General features: G+C 40.7%; 2 protein-coding genes across 3 annotated transcripts in view; one reads left to right on the forward strand and one right to left on the reverse strand.

The window, feature by feature from the left end:
- LOC135109656 (lachesin-like) overlaps window positions 1–6007 on the forward strand; it is a 79558-nt gene extending 73551 nt beyond the window's left edge. For both annotated transcript variants that reach the window (XM_064021172.1, XM_064021173.1), the window contains exons 5-6: window positions 4046–4147; window positions 5141–6007. In XM_064021172.1, the coding sequence (XP_063877242.1) occupies window positions 4046–4147; window positions 5141–5239 (201 nt within the window). In that variant the 3' untranslated portion in view covers window positions 5240–6007. The remainder of the gene's footprint in view (window positions 1–4045; window positions 4148–5140) is intronic.
- Window positions 6008–6488: 481 nt separating this feature from the next.
- LOC135109653 (trichohyalin-like) overlaps window positions 6489–10000 on the reverse strand; it is a 45736-nt gene continuing 42224 nt past the window's right edge. Inside the window, exons 7-8 of the mRNA XM_064021169.1 lie at window positions 7269–7506; window positions 6489–6822 (exon numbers count right to left, since the gene is read on the reverse strand). Of these exons, the coding sequence (XP_063877239.1) occupies window positions 6542–6822; window positions 7269–7506 (519 nt within the window). The 3' untranslated portion in view covers window positions 6489–6541. The remainder of the gene's footprint in view (window positions 6823–7268; window positions 7507–10000) is intronic.

Raw genomic sequence — 10000 nt, forward strand, 5'->3', positions numbered from 1 at the left:
TCACTGGGCTTTTTCTTTCCTTGTTACTTTTTTGTTACCCTAGGCCAGTGTCTCCCTTACATATAAAGAACAAAATGAGATGCTTTTCGTATGCTCCAAGGGTCAGAAAGAGTGGTTGTTGTCAAGGGATGTTTCGTCTCCTATTATCGTTTTTCGCATGCTGCAAGGCTCAGAAGGCGGTGGTTGTAGACAAGAGATGCTCGGATTCTCTGTTACTTGTTTATCGTTTTCTGTTCCCCTCATGTCACGGAGATCTGGCACCAAAACACTACAAACACAGACAACAGCAAAGTACACAACACAGAGCAGTGGGACCCGTTGCAAAGGCTAAGCCCACGAACATTACTGGCATTGGCTTGGGTTCATAAGGGTCACTGGATCATCGCGGCCCTAACAACAACAACAACAACAACAATGACAACACTGGCATTGGCACTCGTATCATATTCGTGTCACTGCCCCTTCCTCTGATCTTATCTTTGAGTCACTGAAATCTGGCACTGACGTCATCTTCATGGCATTGAAATTTGGCACTGATACTGGCACTGATATATTCGTGTCGTCTTGCAGGCACTGACATTATCCTCGTGTCACTGGCCATTGCACTGTTATCTTTGAATCACTGAAATCTGGCACTAACGATATCTTGGCGTTAACACTGTCACTGATATTGGCACTGATATATTCGTGTCACTCGCAGGCACTCGCTTTATCATCGTGTCACTACCACTAATATCTTCACGTATCTGTAATTTGGCACTAATATTCCCTCAGTATCCTTCCTCAAAACTGGCACTGACAAATTCTTCGAGTCACTGAAACATGGCGCTGGTGTTAGCAAGAATATTATAGCTTCTTTAACTCACTAGCGATTATTCTTCATATCCTAGGCTTTATCCAAGTAATATGATTTTTTATTTATTTATTTATTTATTTATTTATTTTTTTTTTGTAATATTCACATGCTCACAAATTTCTCGAGCCGTAGTTCTTAATGTGACCTAAAGCTGACCTTTCTATAAGAAGATAATGAGTTTGACGTAAAAAAATAAATAAATAAATAAAAATTCTAACCATCATGGCCTCACCACCAGTGTTTATATTCCTATTAATTTCTGTAGAGACACATTTCCTAACCTAACCTTAAACTGACCTTCCACTTCTGGTAGGTAGATAATAACCCTTTGTCTGATGGGAAGAAAGAGGAGATAAAAATGCTAATTAGTACGATCACGTCACTAGCGTGTACACTCTCACTCCTTTCTGGAAACCACATTTCTTAATTCCTCTCAAAACTGACATTTCGTTTCCCTTGTGTACATAATAATCTTTGTGAGGCGTGGAAAGATAAGGTTCATTAGTAAGCCGCGTCACCGAGACAGCTTGCCGCACCCAGGCCAGGCCGGACGCGACGAACACACATTAATAGCACGGGAAATGAGTCACTGGGGTGTATCTAGTAACCATTACAATCATGTTCACTGTCCCCCTCACTCCCTGGCAAAGAAACACAGGGATTTTTTTTTTTTTTTTTCATGAGATAAGGGTTTTCTTTGTGTCATATTAGACTAGGTTAGATTAAGTTTGTTTAGGTGAGATTAAGGTAAGTCTGGGTTTTAGTTCGGATAGGTTAAATTTAAATAAGCTTAGGCTAACTTACATTTGATTAGGTTATATTCAAGTTCGCTTAGGTAACAATAGGTTGTCAAGATACGATTATGTTCGGCTTTGCTTGCTTACATTATTAGATTAAACATGAATTTTAAGAATGTACAGTCCTTTCCATTTCCACGTTCATCACTTAGCATTGCCAGCGTGTGAACCGCCTGCTGTGACCCGTCCCGCCCGATTCGACTCGTATCCATCACACATCCCAGTCAGTGTAAGTGGTGGAGTGATGGAGGGACTGGCGGGATTTGTTTCGGATACGAGTCGAAGCAGGCGGTTCACAGCAGGCGACTCACACATGGGAACGCTGCTAGAGATGATAAGTGAAGGGGACTGTAACCTTGCTACTGTACACTGCTGCACTAAAACCATTGCCAGTCCTGTTTGATCTATTCAGTAGCGACGTGTGTCACTTCTTACCTGATGAGGGCAATGGAAGAGATGGAAGAGGAAGAGAGGGTAGAAACGGAGGGCGGAGAGAGGGATCGGAGGGAATAATAACAGAAATACGAGCTAAAAAGTAATTGGGGTTGAAGGAGGAGATAGTACTGGTGGAGGTGGGGAAAGAGAGAGGGAAGCTTGAGGAGGAGGAGGAGGGGTAAGAGGAAGGTGCGGGTGGGGAGGAGGAAGAGGAGGAGGAAGAGAAGGGGGTTTGTTGAAAGAGGGGGAAGAGAAAGAGAGAGGAATACAGGAAGGAGGAGCAGAGGAGAGATCAGAAGAGGTACTGGCAGAAATACTAATTGAAAAGTGATTGGGATGGATGGGAGAGATGGGAGAAGTGAAGGAAGTATTGGGAGGGAGAGAGGAGGAAGGCTGGTGATGGTGGTGGTGAGGGGTGTGAGAGGGGGAGCACTGATCATGGGAATGGAAGGGGGATGGACCAGGTGGGGCAGGTCAGGTGGGTGGGGGCTCAAGGTTCAGTCTGCAGGAGGTTCAACCAATCACAGGAAAACAGCAGCCTTCAGGTGGGAGGTGACACGCCGCTACTGAATATATGGAGTAGGAGTGACACAGGTTTTACTGCTTAGAGCCAATATCTCCTTGACAATTACCAAAACACTCGTGCACACAACATATTAACATAAACTATCACTGAAACACAATAACAAAATAAGCAGGAGCACTCACATCTTCACCTTGTAGACAACTCCCTCACCACTCAAGCTCCACTAACAAAATGAGACCTCGGGCAGTAATTCGCCTTGTGTACGGAACCCTCTAGTGCAAATATCGTCTCCTGATTGGTTGATTGATGTTACCAAGGTGAAGTTCGCCTCTCTGATTGGTCATTTGTCCCTCACGTGGTCAATGATGGATAGAGTACGATAATTATTAATGTCTCAATAGATTTACACCTGAAAATATTGATTACTATATACAGAAGGAGGAATTTTAGTAAACGATATTCAGATATTAAAGATACTAGTGATTCAAATAGTTAGTGAGTTCAACAATGGAGTTCTTTTTTCTCTTTTCTTTATTAAGAATCTATACTGATTACACATAAAAACTGGTAAGACAATGAATAAATATAAATTCATACATGCAGGTTGGTAGACACATATGACTACGTAGGATACATGATCATAATATAGTAACCAAGGAAACTGACAGTAGCCTAATGATCGACTTTTCCGCGTCCAGTACTTATTTCATGGATTCATAAATTATATATCGTACTGCAAATACATATATAAAATATTAATACGCCAATCGACAGAAAGATTGAAAACTGTCCTAAATCAGGTCATCAAACTTCGTATATTTTATAATTATTTTCACTCTTAAACAATTATATTTATTGTAGTGTTGCAATAGAACGGTCACCCACGTTGGTTTGTTCATGAGTGCGTGTGATATTTGCAGGCTTCCTCCTTGTCTGACCCCTTGCACACTGTAAATTATGCTGTTACTCTCATAGCCTAGTATTTTCTTATTCATAAAGTTTAGTTAGTTTTTATAATGTTTTAATGAAAAAAAAAAAATGCAAGAAATTGTTTTGTTCAAGTTGGTACAGCCAGGTAATTTTCTTGGTATTTTTTACCTAAGCTATCATAAATATATATATTTTTTCCAAGTTTGTAATACCGAGTCATTGCAGCAGCAACAGTAGCAGCAGAAGCAACAGCAACAACAATAACAACAGTAGTAGTAGTAGTAGTAGTAGTAGTAGTAGTAGTAGTAGTAGCAGTAGTACTAGGAGTAGTAGTAGTAGTAGTAGTGGAAGTAGTAGTAGTAGTAGTAGTAGTAGTAACGATGATGATGATGATGATGATGATAATGATAATGATGATGATAATAGTAATAATAATAATAATAATAATAATAATAATAATAATAATAATAATAATAATAATAACATCACGCCATTCCCCAGATCGACCGTGTGTCAGCGGCGGACGCGGGGAGTTACCAGTGCCAGGTGCCCGTCAGCTCAGAGGAGGAGGAGCTCAAGGTGGAGGCCGCCCCGCCTGTTGTGGTGAGTGCCTGACTGCCTGAGTGTGGCCTGCATTCTGAATCGCTCTGCTCTTTCACCACGACTGTTTTTAAAGGCTACAGAGATGATTAGCCGGTTTCTCAAGAGTGTTTCTACTGTCAGCAATGTAGAATTCTTGTTAATCTGTCACTATAATCGTAAAAATACAATTAAAACCTAGTGTAGCTTGAATCTTTGGAAAGTAGTGGAGATGCGCCGAGGAAGTGTTTCAGAATATGGTGCTATAAGTCTAGCACACATTTTGCCAGTCAGGTGCAGTGCGCCCCTGAGCCGTGTTTTCAGGGCTCATCACTTAAGAACATTAGGAAATAAGAGAAACTTCAAGAAGCCACCAGGTCTACACGTTAACCGGGTTCCAAGTTAATTAGTGATGCCCTGAGGAGTTCATTGGCTTTAGTCTTACTAAATCACAAGTTTTAACTCAGCAAAGTGTAACTAGCCAGAGAAGTTTATTACAATAACATTTATCATTACTAAAAAAAAAAAAAAAAAAATCTAAGTTTCACTGTTGCAAAGTAACTAATGATGCATAGAGTTTATTAACTACAGGTTTACATATCTTAACTAGTTCTCAGGTTAGACTGCAACTATTGACTAGTGATGTCTTGCAGAGTTCATTGCATGTTTATAACAATGAACTCCATAAGACTACTGGTATTATCTCAAGTAAACTAGTGACAACCAAATAAATTCATTACAATCACAAATCCTTACCATTATAGATCATAAGCTATATCGCAGCAAATCAAATAATAGCAAATCAAACACTATTCCTTCCCTGCACCTAAACCCTCTCTAATAACTCCAGTATCACTCTATAAGCTTTAGGTTCTAACATTATTCCTTCCCTGTGCCTAAACCCTCTCAAATAGCAGTATCAGTACCACTCTATAAATTCTAGGTTTTCACATTGCTGGGCGTGAACTGAGACACAAACTGCTACAAACATCTATTATTACCAAGGTTCTTCCCCAGGTGACGCTATTAACTGAAAGACTGGATTCCTCCTCGTCCCTCCCTTCCTTCAGCCCCTTCTGCCTCCTCCTCTTACTCCTGCTGGGTCTGGCAAGATAAGGGTGTGACAAGAGGACAGAACTCATTTAAGAGGAGGAAGAGGAAGTGTGATAGTATTTTAATGGCTGCCAGCGTTGGTGAAAGGTGTATTCATTATGTTGTGGGAATAAAAGGTGTGTGGTGATATTTATGTTATATTAGAAGAGGTGTTACAAGATTTGGTGTGAATGTTTCCAGTGTGTTGAGTGATGGTGTGAAAATGTATGTGGGTATCCTTAGCTTTAAGATTTATCATGTAATACACTAATTTTTTGTATTCCTATTGACAGCATAGGATAATTCGTTACTTACCACTGTATTTTGTAACTGTTTCTTTCTTGGCTAATTCACTAATTCATTTGTTTAGTCATTTCCCTATTTTTGTAATTGATCTTATATTCTGCATGTAGTCTTTATGAAGGGGAGGTGAAGTGATACAGGTTCTGTACAAAAGTGTCTTTAAGGCAATACATGATGAGGCAGGTGATACATATCCTATATTGCAATACTGTCAACTGAGTGGATAAAGAATGTACACTGTTCTCCACTGACAACAATGAGTGAGATAAGAATGAGCATTATTTTGCACTTAGCCAATACTGAATAGGCGGGAAAATAGCACTATTTTGTACTTTGGCACAAGACAGTAGAGGAAAAAATTACCTATATTTTGTACTTTGGTAATTCTAAGTGAATAAAAAGAAATTATTTTGTACTTAGAAAAAAAAATATCACTGATGAAACCAACAATATTTTGTACTTTGATAAAATTAAGAGGGATAAAATAAATACTTCTTTGTACTTTGCCAATACCGAGGAGGGTGAAATGATTGCTATCCATTTAGAACATAAGGGTGATTGTTATACAGCTCTGCACGACGGCCAGGATGCTCTTAGTCACCTTCCATACACAGGTAAAGTAAGGATCGCGGAACAAGTAACCATCATTACAACACAAATTCATGTCAGAACTTAACAAACACACAGAAACAGGTGCAGCTGTAATACGTTGTTGTAATTAGTGTTAATTGAAGAAACACAACTTTTACTAAAAAAAAAAAAAAGTAAATTTCTTATCCTTCTTTCTGAAAAGAAAAAAAAAAAAGGAGAGAGGGAGGCATATGACACATAAGTAAGCGTCCACTTTGTAACAGGAATTATAGCCCATGAAGGAAAGAAAAAAAAAACACGTTATTCTCCTTTATGAGAGAGAGAGAGAGAGAGAGAGAGAGAGAGAGAGAGAGAGAGAGAGAGAGAGAGAGAGAGAGAGAGAGAGAGAGTATACAAAACTAGAATAGATCCTGGAGGAGGGAAGAAAGAAGACTACAACCGTGGCTCTTCCATGAGGAGGGACTTGCCGGAGTACAGCACGCGCTTACTGAGGTGTGCGGGGCGCTGCGGGTGCGAGGCAGGCGTGGGCGTCCTGAGAGGCGACGTCCTGGAGGTGGTAGTGGGCGTTGCGAGTGTGGTGGGTGGTGGAGCGAGGGTGGGGGTCCTTGGTGGTGGGGGACGGGACAGGGCGGGCTGGGTCCGGTTATGGGCGGCTTTGATCTTCTTAACGGCAGGTTCTGATTCACAGCACACGTCCACGTCACCATCCACTCCTGAAGGAAGGCACTCGTATTTACCAAGCATTCCTTAACCGCTTCTTCCTGTGATATTCTTTACTTTTCTTTTTTGGGGGTGGCAATTAGGTTTTTTTTTTTTTTATTAATTTTGCCCTTGGTTTGCTTCCCTTGTGCATAAAAGAGGCAGTGTTAAGTCTGATTGCCACGGCCTTCCCTCAAGCTTCATAAGTGGGCCTGGTGCAAGTTGAGAGTATAATATTCAAATACTGGCAGCAAGAGGAGTGATGGTCGTTCAAACTTTTTCGTGACTGTAGTTCCATTCTTCCTCGGTGAAATTGCCTAGGGTAGCTCAGGTAAAGGAACAAGCATCAAAGGGTTAAAGGCAATGAAGACATATTGATCTAAATTAAAATCAAATACAATAAAGGAACATTTGAATTACTAGAGAGAGAGAGAGAGAGAGAGAGACACTTATCCCTCACCTGCATCATTACTATCACCACCAACCAAGGGGGAGGAGGCTGGGGTGGGCAGGGGCGTGGAAGGCGTTGGCAGGGCGTGCGGTGTGGGCGTGTTGGTGGTGACGCCCCTCACCACACTCAGGAGCTGCTGGTGCCGGAGCGTCTCTCGAGCCGCTTGCAGCTCCTTCCGCGCCTCCGTCAGCTGGGTGTCTCGCTCCTTCAGTTTCTCCTCGAACTCAGAGCGATACGCCTGCAGCTTCTGTAAGGGAAGGACACAAAGAACCGATTTCACAGTTGTTTGGTAATGCTCCTAACCAAAATTCTAACTAGCTGGCGTCACCAACACCTAGTAGATCCTATTTCATCGTATTTTCTTTTTTTTTCGTGGTTTCGGAAATTTACAACCAGACGATCATAGCAAAATTGAAGTCTCTGGTTCTACAATGGAAGCAGTGATTTGTTGCTGGTGGTGGCGGTGATGGTGGTGGAAATCGCCACTCACTGGTCACGATTACAACAACAGAAAGCGACTGTGAAAGCGGCAATAAGGTACTCAAATACTCCCCCCCACCCCCACCCCCCAAAAAAAAAGGAATAACTAGCGGCAGCATACTTGTTCATCCTTACGAGGTTGTTCATAGACGGATGTAGACGGATGGTGTTAGGAAAGTACCTCATTAGCTATCTGTTCAGTTGAAATGTTCATAAAGTGAGGTGACAGTTGAAGAGTTCGTAAAGTGAGGCAATAGCTGGAGTGTTCGCAAAGTGAGGTGACAGCTTATGTGTTCATATAGTGGAGTGAAAGCTGGAGCGTTCGTAATGTGAGTTGACAGATGGAGTGTTCATAAAGTGAGGTGACAGCTGAAGTGTTCGTAAAGTGAGATAACAGTTGAAGTGTTCGTAAAGTGAGCTGACTGCTGTAATATTCGTAAAATGAGGTGACTGCTAGAGTGAGTCGACAGGTCAAGAGTTCGTATAGGCAACAGACATTTGAAGCGCTGGGAGGGCGAGGTAAGGACCTGGCTGCTGCCAAGGCGAGGTGTGGTGCGTATGGCGTGCATGCAGCGTGGACAATTAAGTGTTCACGAGGCAGAGAAGGGGCCAACACACGGAACTCATCAATAACGGAGCGGAAGAGGAAGTGCGATAATATTTCAATAGTTACAAGGGATGGTGAAAGGTGAAAGAACTCATTAACTTGGGAAAAAACGGCGTTTGATGTTCTTCATGGCACATTAAGAGAAAAAGCTACAACAATGAGAATAATGTAACATGATTTAAGTCAGTGTTCAAAGCAGGTTAGGGTTCACTCAGTGGTCTTTACAAATAAGAGAGGACGTGTTGCAGCGGATGTTTCTCAGGCGGTTAGTGGTTAGTGGTTAGCGGCTGCACGGGTCATTCATCAGGTGGTTACGGTCCCGCAGCAAGAGGTAGCAGGTTATTCAGGTGTGGCAGGCTAATTCATTTCCGGTGATACCTTTCTTACAAGTGAGATTACAACATAAACAAGGATTTCGGTATCTTTTCTCTGATGTAAATGAGGACAACGGCATCTAGGTAATAATTTATATAATCAAATACTGTTTCCTCTAAAGCAAGAACAAGAATAATGGCAGTTTGTTTTTATGATTTGCTTTTGTTTTACCTCGAGGTGACATTCAGGCAACGAGTTCTGTTGTGAAATGCTTTTTTTTTTTCTTTCTCTCTTCTAAAAGCACCAACAGAAACACCAACGATTCTTCCACATTTTCCTTTTATTTGCCGAGGAACAACAACAACAACAGCAGCAACAACAACAACAACAACAGCAACAACAACAACAACAACAACAACAACAACAACAACAACAGCAGCAACAACAACAACAACAGCAGTAACAACAACAACAACAACAACAACAACAAAACAACGTTAAATAAGAAAAAGAAGAAGAAGAAGAAGAAGAAGAAGGAAAGGAGGTTGAAAATTAGGAAAGAGAGCAAAGATACAAAAGGAAAAGGAAAGCATAGAGAAAGCTTCACCAGTCACAACAACAACAACAACAACAACAACAACAACAACTAGGCAGCAATTTCTATCATTAATACATTTTCTCTCAGAAGCAAGAACAAAAACGATGATCAATAATTCTCTGACATTTTCTTTCTATTCACCTCAGACAACAACTCCTGCCCCCACAAACTATTTCCTTTGAAGCAAGAACAAAAAAAAAACGATAGATTCCTGATATTTTTCTTTTATTTGAGGACAGACAGCAAAATCTGTTAATAATACTTTTTTTTCCTTCGAAGCAAGAACTGGAGTAGGAACTATGATGAAAGAAATAATAATCAACTGACGGAACGTGCTGCTGAAAGCTTATCACAATTAACCTCATAGGAAGCAGTTATTATGATCTAACTCGAATTAAAATACAAGCAAGAGCCGATAAATATTAAAATTATAAGAAAACTGTCAGGAGCAAAATTGAACCAGGGGAAAAAGTTCAGTTCTTAAGTAAGCCAACAAGGAAGTAAAAATAAGTAAGTATATAAGTACGTAGGTAAATAAACACGTATGTGATCAGTAAAAAAAAAGGAAGAAAGAAAGTAACTACGTAAAGCAAACAAGCAAGTAAGAAAACAGCCAAGTAAGTAAGCAAGTAATAAGCAAACAGACAACCAACCAAACAAGTAAACAAGAAAGCAAGTAAGAAAAGATAAGTATGCAAATAAACAAGCAAACAAGCAGTAAACAGACAACCAAGCAAGCAA

Source organism: Scylla paramamosain, chromosome 19, assembly GCF_035594125.1.
Source record: "Scylla paramamosain isolate STU-SP2022 chromosome 19, ASM3559412v1, whole genome shotgun sequence".
NCBI classification, from domain to species: domain Eukaryota; kingdom Metazoa; phylum Arthropoda; class Malacostraca; order Decapoda; family Portunidae; genus Scylla; species Scylla paramamosain.